Raw genomic sequence first — 20,528 nt, 5'->3', positions numbered from 1 at the left:
AGTAGGCTGGACTAGGTGAAAAAGACCCCTAGAGAAGATCGCTCTTGAACTTGGCCTTGGAGAATGGGAAGGAAAGTATAGACAAGGAAGGAGAGTTTTTTGTTTTGTTTTGTTTTGTTTTTGGTAGGAAGTGTTCAGGACAGTGAACAGCCTAGTCTTGCAGGGACTGCAGCAAATCAGGGTACAAAAGCAGCTCCAGGCCATATTAAGAGGAGCTCTGAAAAACTAGGTGGGGAACCTGAGCTTGTCTTAGAGGATAATAGGGAATCATTTAGATACTAGAACTGAAGAATGACATGATGAAATAGAATTTAGGGAATTAAACCCGGAAAAACAATGTATGTAGCTATATTTAATTAGAGGAGAAACCATGTAAGAGGCTACTGCAATAGTTCAGGAGTAAGTGACAAGGGCTGGGATTAGGGGCAGCAGTGGGAATTTGAAGGAAAAAAAAAAGCCCGAGTAATACTGCAGAGGCAGAAATGGAAGTACTAAGTGGATTGATGATGTTTAGCTAAAGGAGAGAGGAGAAGGCTCAGAGGTAGCAAATGTGACTCCCAAGATTTCTATCCTTGGAGCCTGTGACAAAAGTGATAATTGGAAATGAGGCAGTTGGGTAGTACAAATAGTTTGAGGGGAAAGTCGGGGAGAGAAGTTCAGTTTTAGATGTTTCACGTTTTACCTGACAGTGGCACTCTTTTTCATGTATTTTTTGGCAAATGTTTAAAGTATTCATGATAACAAATTTCAGGAGTAGAACATGTCACTTAATCTTCTTTTTATGTCATAAAGTTTGTGCTGCTCTTCTTATATCTAGCTAGACATGGGTTTGGCATTTACCACAAAGATACGATGAGAGAAGATAAATGATGAGCCAGGTTCTTTTGTGGGGTGTGGCAGATGTGTTAGATGAATACTGAGTGTAACTGATAAATGTGTGTTCAGTGTAAAGACCCAGCTGAATAAAGACCCAGGCTAAACATGCACTCTTTTCTACTTTGGTTGTTGTCGTTGTAACAATATCCAGAATTGTAGGTAATTTTTGTAAGAATTTATTTGAGCCAAACAAAGGATATGTCTAGTAGCAAGATCTCAACAGACTTAGAAAAAAGCTTTTCGTCATGATAGTTTGCAGCTTATTTTATGCATTTGGAATTAAGGAGGGAACATAAGGAAGATTACATGAAGGTGGGAGAAAGCAAGGTGGTGGGTGATTGGATTACAGGATAATTAATAAGATTATTGGCTCTCTTGAGAGTGGTTTTTCTTTTGAGGGGTCTAAAAAGAGGTATTTCAAAGGTGTGTTAACATAGAGGCACAAAAACAATGGATAGGGCTTACTTAAGGCAAAGATAAACCTTTTATGAAAGAAGTTATATGCCTGGGGCGTGACCCATTTAGGAATTTATGGACACTGTATGAGATTACTTTCTGTTGAATCCGTTTTCATCCACATTGTAAACTCTCATTAAAAGAAAATTCGTTAAATGCTTATGTTTTTAATCTGAGATAAGTGCAATTATTATAATCTATAATACTAAAAATTTTATAATCTATATTTCCCAAGGCATTCTAAGAAGTGATTGATTTCTTAGAACTATGTTTAAGGAGCATTTGGAATGAATATCAACCATGAGTAGAACGTAGGTAATAGTATTTAGCTGTTTTTAAACTTAGCAATTAAAATAGCAATGTAAGATGAAGGGATCAAAAATGATGCTAAAATGTAAGTGACTTCCTTCATTTGTCTAAATAGTATGAATATAATGTAACTTATCAGAAAAACAACAACTATACCAGTAATACATATTTTATCAGAAAGTATTTGTAGAATGGGAGTTATAATTATAGGAAAAGGGATTTAACAAATTATGCTTAACATTGTGGTCAGAGTATGTTTTCAGAAAAAGTTAAGTGGATAAGCAATTCCCTTTATATGTGAAAAAATGTTTGATATATTAAGTGAAAAGGCAGGTTATAAAACAATGTACAGTAATATTTCATTTGAGAAAACTGTCTTTAAATGTAGAAAAACTGACTTGCAGTGTATGTATATTGAAATATTAACAGTTGTTATCTTTAGGTGATGAGTTTATGAATAACTTCTGTAGGCTTCATGTATTTTTCACATTTTAAATATAAAATGAACACACTCACTTTCATAACCAGAAAACAATTATTTTAAAAGGAAGGCTAGTATACCTAGTTTAGGAAGTAGAGAAGCTCAGTCAGTCTACTTTTAGTGGCTTTATAATTTTTAACTATATGATTATTCTCATTTGAAACAATTTTCTTTAATATTGTCATAAATAGTTCCATGTCAGAAATGTGGTAGAATATTACATTGCATCAATTTTTTAAATTGGCAGGGCTGTTTTTGTAACTACTTTTCTTAACCTTTTAAAGACCAGGGGGAAATATGTGTAATAAACCATAATAAAAATAAACAATTTTTTAATTTTTGAATTCCCATGATAATATCATACTATGGAATCAAAGAAGGATAAAATGGTAAAAATAAAATATTTTAGCTTTCACTCTTTTATTTTTAACTTTCACACATTAAAGTTTAGAGATTTGTAATCTGTTTTTTAATGTGGTCCCCTCTGGATTAAAGCTATGAACCTTCTTCCAAGAGATGCACATTAACTTTTGCCTGTAATTTCAGGGAGTTACAGAAACAGGGCTGAGTTTTTCCTCAAATGATACCTTAAGTAAAGAAGGAGTTTTTGGGCACAGTTGTTTTGCTTCCAACATTTGTCATGCACTCCTCATTCTCATCAAAGAAACATTTAAGAGCAACTTTGTGGGTTTATTTTTATTTTTTATGGGTTTGGTTCACGTGTTGCCAATCCTTTCGTTCCAATGGAAGATGCCTTGTGCACATGGCATCCTTTTGTCTCTTTTTCTTGGCTTTTTATCTGCCCCAGCACCTTAAGAGTTGAATTGAAAAAAAAAAGAACAACAACAACAAAACTGAAAGGTCTTTTTAGGAGGGCTGCTTCATTGCTTAGAGAGAATTCTGTATCAGTGAGGTGTCTTTCACTTGGGAATAGTGGAAAACCTTACCGAATGGGCTTATGCAGAAAAGAAAATCCTATAAATCAACCATGCATGAGTGATGCTGACATTAATAAAGCTCTGTGTAGAGCCCATACAGTGTGATGGGGACCCAGTTTCTTGCCCTTCTTTTCTGCTTTGCTGCCTGAGGTATCAGCTTCATTATTCATTTATCATCTTAAGGTCAGCTCCACACTGTGTCCCAAAATGGTGGCCAGCACTTGCGGGGCTTCCATGTGCTTCCTTATTCACATAGAACAGAAAAGGAGAGTGTTCTTGTCTCAGAATTTCTAGCAAACATCCTTTGATTCATTCTGACTTAACTGACTTTGGTCAAATGCCCACCTCGGAAACAATCACTGTGATGAATGGGATCAGTGAGCTTGGCCCATTCCTGTGTCCCATCCCTGAAGCTGGGAGCACTTCCCCTGAACCACAGTGATCCTCAAATGACCAATGGGTACGGAGACGACGACCAACTAATGTCTACTACAATGGCAACTCATAATCTTTAATAGAATACAAAAGCAAGTAGTGGCTCTGGGGTAGACCTACCTGCCTTTTTTTTTTTCTCCAGCTCTCTCATTTACCATGTGCTCTGTCACCTTGGTGAAATCGTTTCATTTCTCTAAGCCACAGTTTCAATCATAAAATTAGAATAAGAATACCTATCTTATAATAGTTTTGTGAAGATTAAATAAGAAGATATAAAGAATTTCTGTTATCTGGGTTGTATTAAATGCTCAGTTAAAAAAAAAGACATTGCATTTAAATTGACTTTCCCCGATGAACTATATTCTTGTCCCTAGATGAATTGCAGTGTAAGTATGTATGTATATATTTATTCCTTTGAAATAAGATTGCGCTCCAAGAACAGCACTAGTATAAGAAACAGCGTATAATGCTTGATAGCTGTTTGTAGTGGGAAAATGACATCTTGCTAGTTTGTCTGAATTTGAGGGCTAAGAGCTACACACCCCAAGAAAGGTGTTGGCCCTAACTATTATTGTTTTGTAGGAATGTGTCAGTCTCTAAGAGAAACTTAAAATTTGAGTTTTTGTGAGAAATCACCCAACTTTTAAAAGTTGGCAACTCATTAAAAAAAATTCTGAAAATATTGCATGCTCCACAAACATGTTTATGGACCATGTATATCTGTGAACTGCCTGTTTGCAGCCTTGGCCTAAGAATTGTTTTTTATTCCCAAGTCCTTTATTCTGTGGCACACTAAGCTTCTCAGGTATGCAGTGGGAAAAGAGTTTCAAATGAATCATTCCCAACAGGGGTTAGAGGCCCAGTGAACCGAGCCACCCTTTGGAAGGGAATCTGAAACAAACTCTCCATTCCTTACTTTTGGAGTTTTCAAACCCATGGCCTGGAATGCTTTCCCTTCCCACTTAGCCTTGCTGTCTTAATCCTTGATGGTTGGGTCTCCGCTTGGACATCACTTTTCCCAAGGACTTTTAGGCTCATGAGAATGAAGCATGAAAGCCCACTTGGACCTTTGATATCATCCCTCCCTATCGATTAATAAATGGATGTGATGACATGTGTTCCTTGTGAATTTGATTATTGTGAATCCCTGAGATTCAGGTCAACTCAGGGAACACACACACACACACACACACACACACACACGGAAAAGCACTTCTGGACCTGCATTGCTGAGGATCATTGGTGTACACATCCCACAAAGCTCTGCCTGAGTTGCCATTTGACCACAATTTTGATGTTTCTCTACATGTTGTATAATTCCCGAGATGGAAATTACAGAAATGGATTAGTGTGTTTGGTGAGGTAGCTTAATTCACTCACCCTACATAGGTGGTTAGTGGAGGGCGCTGTATGTTTTCTTCTCTGGGTTGGAGTGGTGATATGTCTGGTCATTTGCCCACTTGGTGTCATGTAACTCCAATAGGGGATGTTGTGGGTGGGAAGGGGGTCGTCCAATGAGATGGCTGCTGGAGAGCCTCCATTGCTGAGTGCTCCCATGAGGGTCTGGGCTTAAACCTGGCTACTGTGTAGAATGTGAGTGGAACAATGAGAGGGTCATATGTTGTTTCCAACCTCCTATAACTTGAAGGGGGAAAAACATAGTTTTACAGAAAAGATAAAATAGAATGAAAAAGAGACATTTGTATTTGAAGTGACAATTTTTCTGAGCATTTGAAGAGAAACCTTTGTATGCTTCTCATTCTAAGAGAGAAAACCACTGCAAATAGTTTTGATGGGGAGGGTGTGAGAAGAGCAGATGTCTCTCTCTCCAGGCTGAAAAAGATCAGTATAAGCAAATGTAGCAGCAGCACTCTCTAATTATGAGGAAGACCACTGGGCTAGGCACCTTTCATATACTAGCCTTTGAATGCTGAAAACAATACCGTATGTAAGTGTTAGTCTCATTTTACAGATCAGGACTTATTCCTCAACTTCACACAATTTGCAGATGGAGGAGCTGGGGTCTTAACTCAGGTTCTCTGATTTTCAAGTCTATCTCTTATTCACTGAGCAACTGTTAGATACACTTGTGTCTGTCTGTGCCCACTACCCATTGAAATCATGGCTCTGCCCCTGCTATGAAAGCCATGATCTATACTCTAGACCAGGGTGTCCAAATTGCGGCCCGCGGGCCAATTGCAGCCCGCAGTCCATTTTAAGTGGCCCACAGCAAATTTCAAAAATATATTTAGTTTACTTAAATAAACCAGGTGAGGCAATACGTACTTCACCTCGAGTGAGTGGCCTGCCTGTTTGTGTATTTTACCGCATATGGCCCTTGGTGAAAACCGTTGAAAAAAGCTTGGACACCCCTGCTCTAGACCAATGAGGTCCCTCATGGGACCAGAACAAGATCTTGTTCTGTGCACAAGTGGGTGAATGCCCAGCCTCCACACTGTGTCATCCTGTGTCAGGAGCATGTGCTTCTCCTGAAAACAGGGCTTTGACTCCTGTCAGCCCCACTTTTTTCCCTAGGGCTTAAGGTGGGACTAGAGACAGACATCTTTCAGCTTTCTCCATTTTCCCACCTCTCCACCTGAACTACATGATGTAGCAGAGATTGCGGGTTGCTCTGTTTATTGAAAATGGCCATTGAAATGGGGTAGTATAAAGAATGACACAAGTGTGTGTAAACATTTTAAGACATATAAAAATATACATTCTTGTACCACTCTTTTGATGTAAAAGGCCCTTTTTTTGAGTAGAGGACACAAATTGAAGTTCTAGTAAGTCTTTCTTATGTAATCACAACCCTTCATGCATAACCATGGGTTCTGTTTCAGTTTTAAAAACCAGACATATGAAATGATGGATTTTTAAAGATATTTTTTTCTAATCTCCTAGCATCATCTTGCCCACACCTAATTTATTTATTTTTTTGCAACTTGCTCTTATGGAGTCTTTCCAAAGCAGTTAACCTAGTTTCCCTAGCAATCATAACTCCTTGTTTCACGCTTATCAGCTCACTACTTTTAAATTAAATTATGTAATTAAAGATACAATTGCCACAAAAGGGTTTGGGAACAAACAGGACTGCTTCTCTGTGACTATGGGAGCAGCTGTGCACCGTGTCCTGTACCCTAAGTAACCTGCAGCAGGCCGGTAGTCAGTCAGTGTGCTTCACAGGAGTGGGGAGCCCTGGGGAATCGAACGAATCCAGCTAGCTGCACCCGATTACTGTCTACTGTATGAACTGCGCCCCCTTTCCTCATTCAGCCCCAACAGAGGCCCCATGCAGAGGAAGTGAAATGACTGATTTAGAGCTTGGCCTGATTGTTTCAACATGCTGAGACAGGCCTGCATCCCCAAAGTAGGCCAGACGGAAAATACTGACAATCTTCAAAAAAATTAAAAAAACGCAGAACTTGTTGATGTTCCCTGCAGGTGAACAGAACTAGTCTGCCTGTTTTCATGTATAAACTGGTTGATTTATGTTGCTGAATCACAGGATAATAGAGAAAGATGGCTTGTTTCCTTTGGCAGTGAAAACTGCCTTTTTAGAGGCCTCGAAGCTAGGACTTAGAATTTAACTTTTGCTTTGGTGCCACCAAGTGGTTGGTTGTGAGATACCACTCTGGAGGAGCAGAAGGCTTAAACACATAACAATAAAAAGAAATCTAGGATGACTAGGCAGAGCACAGAAGATTTTTAGGGCAGTGAAACTATTTTGTATGACATTACGATAATGGATACATGTCATTATTTATTTGTCCAAACCCATAGGATGTACACCACCAAGAGTGAACCCTAATGTAAACTGTGGGCTCTGGGTGATAATACTGTGTCACTGTAGGTTCCTTGATTTGACAGTGTAGGTTCCTTGATTTGACAGTGTAGGTTCCTTGATTTGACAGTGTGCCACTGTGGTGGGGAATGTTGATAATAGGAAAAGGGGGCTATGCATATGTGGGGGTAGAGGGTGTATGGGAAATCCCTGTACTTTATGCTCAATTTTGCTGTGCACCTAACACTGCTTTAAAGAAATGAAGCTTATTGATTAAAGAAAAACAACAACCTTCCATTCTACATACATTTCCCCTTCCAGCTACTGGTGTTGAAGGTAAGAGCAAGATAAGACAGAGACACCCTCTAGGGAGGGGGATGACTTCTCAAGCATGAGATGACAAACCCTGTATGAAGTTCCCACATTTCAGAGTCTGCGCCCTTCACTTTGCAAATCCCAGAAACCTTTTATTTTTTTCAGTGTATCCAGGGTTGTTCAATTTTCCAAGATTATATCGTGCTCACCCAACTTTCAAGAGACTTGCTGCGAAGTCAGAAGGCCAGTGTTTCTCTTTACAATTAGAAATGCATATGAAGTGATGGACCAAAACAAAGGTGTTAGCTGAGCAGTTCCTTTTCCCCTTTACAGGAAATGATTATGGGAAGCCACATTACACTGTGTAGGTCTCTTGGTTGAGATGGCAGTGAGGTGGTGTGTGTTGTGAGGGCAGTGGGGTCCGTAAGCTTGTTTATCTTGAAGGTTATTGCCATGTTGCTGATACTGTCCTGATCACTTCAGGTCGGTACACGACTCAGCTGAGAACCGTCACACTGCTGGGCAGGACAGGATCCAGCACAATACAGACGACAGGCTGACCCTGTCTGTTTTTGGGGGCACTCTTGTCAAGTCTCTGCTGAGCGTCCTGTTTCTATTTCTCCATTCTTCTCAGGTGGGGCACAGTCTGCCTGGCAAGGACAACGCTGTGGACTTGAGGGTGTAGCTCTGGTCTCCTGAGAATCTGTCTGATCACCAGGATTAGCATTAGCATCATCAGCTACCATTTACAGAGTTTTGCTTAGGGGATCTGGTCTACTTATGATCATGTTTAATAATTTCATTCTTGGAGGAAAACTTACGTTTTATGTTCTTGGTGATTCTGTCCCTGAATGCAGGGTAAAAGGAACATGTGAAGTCCTTCATCCCTTTGGAGTAGATTCCCCAGAACAACACAGTGCTTGCTGAAGATGGGAGTTATTCTAGGCTCTGAGTCAGTAAGCATGCGTTCGTGCAGGTCACTTGATGCTTGTGTCTTGAGAGCTTGTGTGAACCTCACTACCTACTTGTATTTATCAGTCTGTCCTGTGATTCCTCGTTGGAGGTCCATGCAGCATCTCCCACCCCCACCTCCATCCTTGCCCCAAACTGCTGCCACATAGAGACCTCAGTCAAGGGACGAGGGAGATACTTGCAGAAGTTATGAATGGGTGGCCTGTGGTTGGAATCTGATCTGTGGGTCTCTTTTATTTTTGTCAAAATGTTATTTTGAAAAGTTTGACTCAATTGCCCAAACTTAAAAATCAGGAGATTCATATAAAACTCGGAGTATACAGTTTCTTTGCAAACAAGTACATCTGGCTATGCAGGGCCTACATTCCCACAGGGCAATCAGTTATTGGGGTGGCCTGGTTAGGGCGTGTCCCTTCAAGATTCCTCAGTCCTCACCCTACCTTATCACTCATTTATGTTACTGCTTGGTGCTGGGGGTGACTCTAGGGGCACTGGAAAAACAAAAACAAAACACAAAACAAACATAAGGAAAGGAGTACCTTCTGTAGACTCTTGCTCCCTGGTCTCTTGCTTACCTCGTGAGGGCAATTCCTTCCTTGAAAACTGTTTCCAGCCTCTTTTTCTTTAGAGCCCTGCTTTTCTTAGTATGTCACCTCTGAAGTTATCTCTATGCTTTTAAGAGCAGTGCTGGTGGAATGTTGCTGAGGAAAGCATACAGACTTTGGGATCACAAGACCTGGATTTGAATCCCAGCTCTGCTCCTTAGTGAGCTCAACTTCCTTTTCTGTAAACTGAGGGCTATAACTTGCCTCGTAGATTGGTATGAGTATTAAATGGCACTTTGTATATAAAGTATCAATCAGAAGGTACGTGCTCAAATAGCAGTGTCTTGGTCCCTCGCTTTTATCAAGACATGACTTTTTCCCTTCTTCATGACCCTGAAGACCAGCTGAACTTCCACCTTGCTTTCCTGCCACATACACCTCTTTACTCTTACAGTAAAGCCAACTGTTTTATTTTGTTTACTCCTTTTAATGTCCGGTCTTTCCCCATCTGTACCTTTCAAATATTTTCATCTTCTCCTCCTCCTTCTCCTTCTCCTCCTCCTCCTCCTTTTTTTCTGTAGCCAGACCTCTCATAGAGATTCCCATGTGAGAATAATGAATGACAGGTGAATTTGTTTTGGGAGATTCTATAAGAAGGCATACATTTTATCAAATCTCTACAATAATGGCACATCATTTTGGGATAGAAACTACGTTAGGTTTTACAGCAGTCTGTTGAAACTCTTTCTGAATATATGCATACCTTTCCCCATCCATTGTGTGTTTATAGAAATAGAGCCAAGGTCAAAAGCTGGAAATTCATCAAAAGAAAGAAAATGTGGTAGAAAGGATACGCTTCGCCTGAGATCAACAGGTCCTGCCACCGTGGAAGAAGTGGTATGTGATGTTTATTTAGTCCCTCTTCTGCTTGGGCATGTACAGACTTTTATGTTTACTAGAGCTGGAAGTAAAGGTGAAATTGTGAGTATAAATAAAATGCCATACACTGTAATTAAAGCATGGACTTTAATTCATTGCCTACTTAAACACTATGAAAATTATTAAAGGATTGAAGAAAGAAATATAGAAACTAAGCGCATGAGACTAGATTGTGATCAATAGCATTCCTCAGCTATCTGCAGAAAACTTTTTCTAGAGTCTGTAGACATTTTCACTGGCTCAAAAAATGTAGAAGATACCAACCAAAGCTCTGAGAGCCAAGAAAAAGTCTCAGAGCCATCCGTAAGTGTAAACATACTTAAGATTTTGATAAGGAAGACAATATTCATGAACTCCAGTTTCCTCAGGTGAAACATTTTGTAGTCATTATTGACTCTTCTCTTTCATATCCCACATTCCTTCTATCAGAGAATCATGGTGGATCTACCTTCACAACCAGAATGCGAAACCATCTCACCACCTTTATTCCCACCACTCTGGCCGAAGGCACCAATGTCTTATCTTGAACATTGCAATCACTTCCTAGTCAGTCTTCCTGCGTTCACCCGTTCCTTCTGTGCTGCCACAGCAGCCAGAATTATCACTTAAAAACACAAGTGAGATTATGTAACTTTTCTGTGCAAAACCCTCCAGTAGCTTTCCAAGTCATTCAGAATGAATGCAAAAGTCCTCACAGTGACCAACGCGATCTAACTGCCTTTCTTTTCTGATCTCATTTCCTCCCACTCTCCTCCTGGCTCCCTCTGCCTTAGCCACGTGAGTCTCCTTGCTGTTCCCCAAAACACCAGATGTATGTCACCTCATGGTCTTTGACTGCTGTTTTCTCTACCTTAATGCTTTGTCCATTTATGGGCATGGCTTGCCCCTTTGCCTTCTTTAGGTTTCTGCCCACATATCACCTTATCCAAAAAGCTACCTCTAAGTACCTTGTATAAGCAGCCATTCCCACCTCCCCTTCCACTGCCCGATCTTCCTTGCCCTTATTTTTCCTCAAAGCACTGACCACAATAGGACTCATTATGTCCTTGTTTCCTTTTTGTCTGCTGGCTAGCTCCTTTGCTCACCTGTCTTGTTCCCTGCAGTATCCCCAGCACCAAGAACAGTACTTGACACATCAAAGGCCCTCAAGTTTTGCTGAATTAATAAATGATTCACTTAAGCTTGAAAAGAGTAAAGGTTTCAGATTGTCGGGGCAGTGTTTGAGTGGAAAACACCAGAAGTAGAAGAGACAAACAGAGAGAAGAAGGCAGCAGGGTTAGGGGCACAGTGGTAAGGATTCGAAGAGGCATATGCAGGTCAGGCCCACTCACAGCAGCGCTGATGAGGCCGAGGAAGTCAGGCCTTAGGCAGGGGGAGGTCAGGCAGGTGCCTGAGGCGAGGAGCTCCTGCAGGCAGACACCCAAGTACCAGGCCTGTCTCATCCCTCTGTGTGTGCATATTGTCTTAGGATTCCCCATGTGTTTGAAGAGCAAAAGAATGAGGCAGGCGAACAGTTAGGACACTTTTCTTAGAGTGGTGGTCCTACAGCTTGTGGGTAACCATGCCCAGCCTCCGTCAGGGGCGTGGTTTGATGGAGCAGACACTCAAGGAGCCACGAGGCCAAAGTCTGGCTTTTTGAGTATTTGAGTCACCCAGGATATTGTCAGTTTTGGGGAATCTAGAGGAAGATTTTGAGGCTGGTGCCTTGGTTCTGGGTGAATGAAAGGATTAAGTTGGAGACAAGGGACAATGAAGACACCTGGGAGAGTGGAAAGCGTTCTGAAAGTGAGTTGTGATTAGGTATGTCAGAAAATCCAGGGCAGTGAATTCTGGTCATTCTGAGACTTTGTTTTTCCTGTGCCCAGCACACTGTCAGGCATATTGCTGCAGGCCAGTAAATGTTTATGAACAAATGAATGAACAAAGGTCAGTGGAAGAAAGGAATCTGTAAGAGAATGGTAGAACAGTGGGAGGGGGCGGGCAGTGAGGGGCTAGGGGAAGAGGCTGTAAAGAGAGAGGGACAGACCTTAAAACTGCTTGCAAAGGAAGCAGGGGTGACAGCAAAAACTCCATGTCACGTCAGGAAGAGGATCATCTTCTAATAGTTAACATTGTTAATACATATTTTTGAAGTACCTGCTATGTATAAGCTGCTGGAATGAAAAGAGTAGCTGAGAATTTATCAGGAGAGGTAAGAAAGATTCATTCGAAGATAAACGTGTAAAGCTCCATTCCTATTCACATAGCCTGTTTCATTAAATAGGGTAATTAAAATAGCTCATAATGAAAGGAAAAAGCTAGTTCAAAGCTAATATTAAATTTAATATACATGACTTACACTAAAGGATTTATAGATTTGAAATAAATCATCCCCCTATAACCTAGCACGAATTCTGAAAACTGTGAAAGATACACCACCCGCACACGTCATAATTTATTCAATATGTGTTTGTTGAGAAAGGCATCATCCAGGGGCTGATGATACAAAAATGAATAAAGACCTGTTTTTCCTCTAAAGGGAGAGAGGCATGAAAAGAAGCATTTACAAACCAGGAGGATAGGGTTAATGTCACAAAGGAGGGGCTGATCAGCTGCCGTCAGGAATCTGGAAAGAGGAAAGCTCAGGGAGAGTTCCCTCCAGAAGAAATGATTGAGTTGATTAAAGATGGTGAGAAGAGTGTTTGTTATAGGCATGAAACAATGATGGACTTGGGGACCTTATAAGCATCCAGGGGATTGGAATGATGCTGGAGGTACCTGGTGGAGGGTGATGAGGCTGGAGATACAGGCCTGGGTTAGGATGAAGGACCTGTGGATAATGGGGAGCCATTTAAAAACTGTGAGGGGAGCAGCACAGACAGTTTTACATGTTAGAAGAATCTTTTGGTTCTGGGGGATGGGGCGTTGAACAAGGTAGATTTGAGAGGATGAAGATTATAGGCAGGGAGACAAATTAGGAAACCTCTGCAAAAGAGAAAAGATGGGGAATATTATTCTGCCATAACAAAGAAGGAAATCCTTCCATTTGTGAAAATGTGGATGGACCTTGAGTGAATTATTCTAAGTGAAATAAGTCAGATAGAGAAAGACAAATACAATATGATCTTACTTATATGTGGAATCTAATGAAAAAAACAAAACCTCAAACTCATAGATACAGAGAACATGTTGGTAGTTGCCAGAGGTGGAAGTAGGGGGTGGGCAAAATGGGTGAAGGTGGTCAAAAGGTACAAATTTCCAATTATAACTAAGTCCTGGGGATATGGTATACAACATAGTGACTATAGTTAATAGTACTGTATTGTATATTTGAAAGTTGCTAAGAGATTAAATCTTAAAAGTTATCATCACAAGAATAAAAACTTTGTGACTGTGTGGTGACAGATGTTAACTAGACTTATTGTGGTGATGATTTTGCAATACATATATATATATATATGTATTAATTAGTTTCAGGTATACAACATAAATGATTTGTTATTTATATATTGCAATTCACTGAAATTTTTAGTAACAGTTTTAGGAAGAACTTAGGAAGACGAAAGCCCTTTCATAGTACCCAGGACCGCTTAAGGTCTAGTCAAGTCTGGCACTATGTTTCTCATCACATGGGACTTTTTGCAGTCCCTATAGTGTACTATAATCTTTTATCAGACTCTGTGACCTCATATTGACTTTGTGTATTGCTTTCTACTTGCACTCTCCTGATTATCTGACACCAGTTCATCTTTGAAAACACAATTCTTGTCACTTTCTTTCTGAAGTCTCCTGTGACTCTTAGAGATTGAAATTTACTTCCCCCATGATGCCTCTGTACCTTAAATAGCCATTAAAAATTGTCCTTATTGTCATATAACTATTTATTTTTCACATCTGTACCCCCTCCTAGATTGTTAGCTACTTGGCGACTGAGCTTTTCTTTGAATCCATAGCACTTAACACTGACACTAAGAATAAGTATTTACTGTATAGATGTGTATTGCATTATAGAGCATATTCTAGATATATTTCCATTCAAGTTAGCTGAAGCATACAACCATGAACTGACTCCACATCAGATTTTCCCCTCTATATGCCTTGATATTCAAGAGATTTTATATAAAAGCATAATATCTTATTTCTCTTTTCTTTGATAAAGCCCTCTGAAACCAAAGCCAAGGCGATTGAAAAGGTTGATGATCTTCTTGATTTGTACATGGGCATTCGAGATGTTGATTTAGGTAAGATTATACTATTTTAAAAAGTCTTATATTTTTCACCTTGATGGAACTTAATGCTTATTTATGTCTTTCTTGCATTTATGGTCAATGATACTTTTCAAGATAAAAAGTATTTGTATAGTGATGAAAAGCATAATGAGAATAAAGATAAAAAAAAAAATAATGAAAAGAAGACCTGGCCCTTACTTCTTACCAGTGTGAAACCTTAGAGTCAAGTCAATTTTTCTAAACTTCATTTTCAATCTGTAAACTATAATAATGTGTTCTTCATAAACTTGTTTTATAGTTTTAAAAAATATATATGAAAAGAATTTTGTAAATGATACATATGAAAGGTATTTGATATATTAGATATACATCAATTAAATTGTATATTTATTATAATAGTAAAGCTGTGGGTATTTAATAAGGTTAATGAAACACTGTGAGAAATGAATCAGAAATATGAAGAAGAAGAAGACCACACCTGGTGTATGACTGATAAAGGCAGTTGGGCATTAAATTTCTGTGTATTTCTTATGTCACCATTAGGATGTCAGGTCTTGATTTGTCATTTGAGACTCTGATCAGTTGTAAATAAAAAAACATCAAAAACAACAAGCTGAACTCCAACTGACTTAAGGAAAGAAAAGGGGGCAGAAATGTATTGGTTCTTTTTAACTTATTTAGTAAGTGTGTTTTTCCAGGACCCATCCGCTTCAAGTCAAGTAGCTGTTTCAATCTAGTTGTGGAGGGTGCAGCTCACTTATGGGGATAGAACAGCGCCACACTCTCACCAACTGAGCTAACCGGCCACCCCTGTGTTAGTTCTTATAATTGAAAAGTCCAGAGGTAGAGCTTGGTTTCAAGAATGGCTAGATCTGGAGTGCTCATGCTATCATCAGGATGTGATCTCTCTTGTCTCCACTGTGGTTCCATTTCAGCCCCGCATGGTATCCTTTGGCAGCTTTAGGCCCTCCTTCAAGGAGTCAAAATGACTGCCAGGGCTCCACCCTCTACGTCTTGGTGTCAAACAAAAGGGGAAAGAGGGAGGGCCTTTTCCAAGTCATTCAAAGAAAATGCCCAGGATTGTCTCTGATTGGCTCACTTGAGCCAATCACTCGGGCTGGGGGGATAGTTAGGTGTGGTTTAAATTTTAGGAGCTGAGAGTAATTCTGAAATACAAGGGCTGAGATTGTGAAAGGCCTTCCTTGAGGAAGAAAGATAAATATTCTCTTAAGAAGGGCAGGTAGCTACTGGGTGGGGAAAGAGTAAATGTGTGCTTAGTGGTGGGGGTTTCTGCCTGCGTGCATCCGTGCGCATGCGTGTGTATGGGTGGGTGTTAACATCAAGTACTTAATACATTTCTTCAAGTCAAAGACTTGGACAATTTTGTTTACCTGCTACCAGGTAAAGTATTTTACTCAATCTCAGAGTATTTGAACCTCATTCTTCCTTTGCCACTTCCGCTCGTGTTTCTTTTTCCTTAGATAATTTAGTCTTATTTTTTCTTCCCTGTCTGAACTTTTAAAATAACATTTCTATGTTGTATGTACAGATGATATCTGTAATTGAAAAAAAAAGTGGTACTTGTTCCTAGCTCCTTGAAAAGAAATATAAAATTTGCATGTAATAGATTCTTGCTCCACACAGATAAGAATTTAAAAGCTGAGATGATCCTATAGAAAGCCAGTGTCTGAAAACTTTCCTCCCCAAGCCTTTTGCATTTGGAAAAATATAGAGATAAATGATGTGGGCCTGCAACAGTTATACAAATGCATATACAATGAGGTAAAGGGGTTTTAGACCTGGCAGTGCTCTTCAACTCAAGTAGTATTTGTTGGAAAAATATTTCTATTGAATACAGTTGAATAACTATGAATATTATAAGACTCAGGAAGTAGCACATCAATTGCTGGATCATGATAAGCTCAAATTTAGGAGAACCACACTTTTCAAAGGTGAAAACTTAAAATTATCCTCAACTTGAAACTTAATTTTAGGTATAGGCTTTATAATTATTTAAGTATAAATTGGGAACAGTTAAGATAATTAGTTTTTCTTTTTTGTTATTAAAAATACACAAGTATACAGGGAAGAGTGTTGGACCATGGTACAACTAATTATACATGAATTAAGAAACAGTTCTTTAAGAATCAATTTTCTTTTACTTTGACAAATTCAGGGCACTAAATATTTCTCACAAATCCCTTGTAAATTAACTAGTAATCCCTTTGTAATTAATCATCTGTAGCAAATTCCTCCAATGACTTGAACAGTCATTATCATTATACATGATTAGCAATGTGATCAGTCACCGAGGGAGGTAAAGTTTAAAGAAAGTAATTATTTGAAGAATGTAGTCGTTAAATTCGGAATTTCTCTCATTCAGATCTGATTAGCATGAAATGTAAATCACAAATGTGACACTGATTCAACAGACAAATAAATATATTTGTAGTCTTAGCTTTCAGGAATGTTAATTCTTAATGAAAATTACATTGGCATCATGTTATTCTGGAGTTGTTAATACAAGTTTATATTAAAAAATGTAGAAAGTCATATGGCAATAAAATGACTAAAACCAAAACACTAACCTCAAAAAAGCATTGGGATGTATTTACCATTTGAAAATAGAAAATAATTCAAATGAGTTAACCTAGCAAGTCACCCTGAAGATAAAGGGCTTTGGCTGTAAAGTTAGGTTGTGAACTGTGACTTTTTGTCTGATCCAATGCAAATGGTTGCCTTGAAATGTCATCCATTGGGGGAAAAATGGGTTCTGCAAGATTTTGAGTTAAGACTTTATATGGGATTGACCTAATTTAATGGATACTTGTATCATATAAGTTTCTAATGAATATTAATAGTGCAAATTTTATGTATCCTGTTTCCCAGAAAATAAGACCTAGCTGGACAATCAGCTCTAATGCATCTTTTGGAGCAAAAATTAATATAAGACCGGGTCTTATATCATGTTGTATTATATAAGACCCGGTCTTATAGTAAAATAGGACCGGGTCTTATGTTAATTTTTGCTCCAAAAGACGCATTAGAGCTGATTGTCCGGTCAGGTCTTATTTTCCGGGAAACATGGTAGAACTACAATATTTTCTTTTTTTTCAAATAATTTTTCAATTTTTCAATTACAGTTGACATACAATATTATATTAGTTTCAGGTGTACAGCATAGTGGTTAGACATTTATATAATTTAGGAAGTGATCACTCCGACAAATCTAGTATCCATCTGACACCATACCTAGTTATTACCATATTATTGACTGTATTCCTTATGCTATACTTCACATCTCCGTGAGTATATTGTAACTACCAATTTGTACTTCTTAGCACCTTCTTCTTTTTCACTCACCCCCAACCCTCTCCCACCTGGCAATCATTCAAATGTCCTCTGTGTCTATGAGTTTGTTTCTGTTTTGTCCATTAATTTTGTTCTTTAGATTCCACATATGAGTAAAATCGTATGGCATTTATCTTTCTCTGTCTGACTTACTCCACTTAGCACAATACCCTGTAGGTCCATCCATATTGTTGCAGATGGCAAGATTTCATTCTTTTTTTAATAGCTGATTAATATTCCATTATATATATATATATGTACCACCTCTTCTTTATCCACTCATCCATTGATGGACACCCAGGTTACCTCCACATCTTGGCCATTGTAAACAGTGCTGCAATGAACATGTGGATGCACAGGTCCCTTTGAAGTAGTGTTTTGGGGTTCTTTGGATAAATACCCAGAAGTGGGATTCCTGGGTCCTTCTTTGTCTCTTGCCATAGCCTTTGTTTGAAAATCTATTTTGTCTAGTGTAAGTATTGCTACCCCAGCTTTTTTTGGTTTTGTTTCCATTTTCATGAAATATCTTTTTTTCATTCCTTTACATCCGTGTGTGTGTCTTTTGATCTGAACTGACTCTGTTGTAGGCAGCATCTGTAAGGGTCTTGTTTTCTTATCTATTCAGCCACCCTACCCTATCCTTTGATTGGAGCATTTAATCCATTTACGTTTAAAGTAAGTGTTGATAGATGTGTAGTTATTGCCATTTTTGTCATATTTTTGATCTTCTCTTCTTTTTCCTAAAGAAGATTTTATGGTCGTGGTGATGACTAGTCTTTATCTAGATCCTGCTGTGTACCATTTTATAGATATTAACAGATTCAGAGAAGTTTGGTAACTTGCCCAAAGTCACCTAACAAAAGCTGAGATTCAATTCTGGGACTTTGATACCAAGATTTTTGAACTGCAGTAATATTGTTTATATAAAGTTCTGTTTAAGTATTTAGGAACTTAGTGGAAAGTGTAGATTGGTCAATATCATCAAAATAAGTATCATTAATAATGTAAAAGTTGTTTAGTAGTGGTAATGATATAATGATATTCTTAAAATGGCCACAAGAGGTCAGCACTTAGCTGCTATATGTGTTATAACAATTCTGTCATTTTTTTCTTTTGCCAAATTGTATTCAGATGTTAAATATTGCAGTGTATTGCAGATCTATATAGTTAACAGATGAGAAGCATTTTAGTAGCTGTCATTATGTTAACACGATACATTTTGCTAGTTTCTTTTGCTTTTCTCTTAAATCAGAGGTACAATCTTTTTTAAAAAAGAATAAAATTATATAGTTTATTTCTCCTGTAAGGATGTTTAAAATCTATTTATACTTATGTATTAGCAAAAATTTATTCTATGTTCTGTGCATGCTCCATTCTTAATTTCTATTAAAATTTATGTAGCAAATTACTGGTTTTTAAAAGATTTATGGAGCACTTTATTACATACAGTATTTACAACACAACTATGAAAACTCCCTAATTGGTATTTTTATTGCTTTTATTAAGACCAGGAGTTCCTTGAAGGCTGATACCACATTTTACTCAGTTTTTAATGTCAGCTTCTACCATAGTACTTTTTCCATAGTAAATACTTGGTGAATATTTGTTGACTAAATATCTAATGAGAGGCATAAAAATAGGCATAAAAATATAAAAATAGTGAGTATGAGTCCTAATTTCATTAGTTTGAAGCTTTAGCCCTTGGGCAAATTATTGAACTTTGAGCCTTAATTTTCACATCTGTAAAAGGGGTACAATAAAAACAACCTCACAGACATCCAATTGAATAATATGTATAAAGTTCCTCTCACATCATAAAAAATAGGTATAGCTATTATCATACTTAGCAATGATCATTATTAATTATTACTAGTAGGAACAGCAGTGGAGGTAGAACATGTAGGACTGTATAACTGTTGGTGTGATCAACGTTGGGAATTCTTTCTTCACTTTTCTGCTGTGCCAGCAAGAATGCCTGAGTGAGATTATATAGTTTGGACTGTGAGGTTATATTATGGGTATCATTTTTTCTCATTTCGTGACTAAGGAACCCAAACAGAGGTTGCAAGTGAGAGCAGGCCAAACATGGAGTTTCTGGGCTCCGTGCACTAAACAATGCTTACTGAGGTACCAGAAGACCATGTATCAAGGTGTTTCTTATAGCCGTGTGTGTGTGTGTGTGTGTGTGTGTGTCTGTGTGTGTGAGAGAGAGAGAGAGAGAGAGAGAGAGAGAGAGAGAGAGAGAGAGAGAGAGAGAGAGAGTTGATTCAGTCTCTGTCGGTGAACATCTGATCCCTGTCATTGTTTCTCCCAGCATTTAAGAGCATCAGTTATCTGCACTGTTAGCTGCTGCTTCAGAAGGCTCTGTAGATTTTCTTATATCTTTTATCTATATGCATCTTATTTCTTCCTCAAATTGATTGTATTTTACCTGTATGTCAGTGTAATCTTTAGGTAACTGTCTCAATAAATGCTATCTGTAGGGTCTATGAGAAATATTTAAAATGGTAGACCAAGCAAAATTCTGAACTTGAGTTCAACTTTTGCAGTACTTATCTTCACGTTTTGACTACTCCTTTTTCACATCCTGGCTACAGAACCAGAGTTCTGGGCTTCAATTTCCCCAGTGCATGCTAACTGTGTGAGTACAAAAACTATTTCAGTGTAACAAAGCCTTCTGTGCCTACCCATCCACCAGTGTTTGCTATGCAGGAGGCACTTTTATGCCTAAGAGCATAAAAGACTGAGTTTGCTATTCAAGATCCCTTGAGAATTTATTCTCTAATGTGACATCACATCAACCATCAATAAACCCTCAAGGGACCTTGGAGATTAAGAAAATATGTGGGTGAAAATAATGATAAGACAGACAATACAGAGCAAAGTTAAATATGTACTGTAAGACCTTATTATTCAAAC

At 38.4% G+C, this 20,528-nt stretch overlaps 1 protein-coding gene across 2 annotated transcripts in view; it reads left to right on the top strand.

Moving 5' to 3' along the window:
• Positions 1–20,528, top strand: part of GIPC2 (GIPC PDZ domain containing family member 2) — a 75,896-nt gene that overhangs the window by 42,511 nt on the left and 12,857 nt on the right. For both annotated transcript variants that reach the window (XM_081055757.1, XM_081055758.1), the window contains 2 exons: positions 9,902–10,008; positions 14,189–14,270. In XM_081055757.1, the coding sequence (XP_080911883.1) occupies positions 9,902–10,008; positions 14,189–14,270 (189 nt within the window). The remainder of the gene's footprint in view (positions 1–9,901; positions 10,009–14,188; positions 14,271–20,528) is intronic.

The sequence above is a fragment of the Rhinolophus hipposideros genome, assembly GCF_964194185.1.
Source record: "Rhinolophus hipposideros genome assembly, chromosome: 8".
In the NCBI taxonomy this organism is placed as follows: Eukaryota; Metazoa; Chordata; class Mammalia; order Chiroptera; family Rhinolophidae; genus Rhinolophus; species Rhinolophus hipposideros.
The sequence above is the reverse complement of the archived record's forward strand: the minus strand, read 5'-3'. Positions and strand labels throughout refer to the sequence as shown.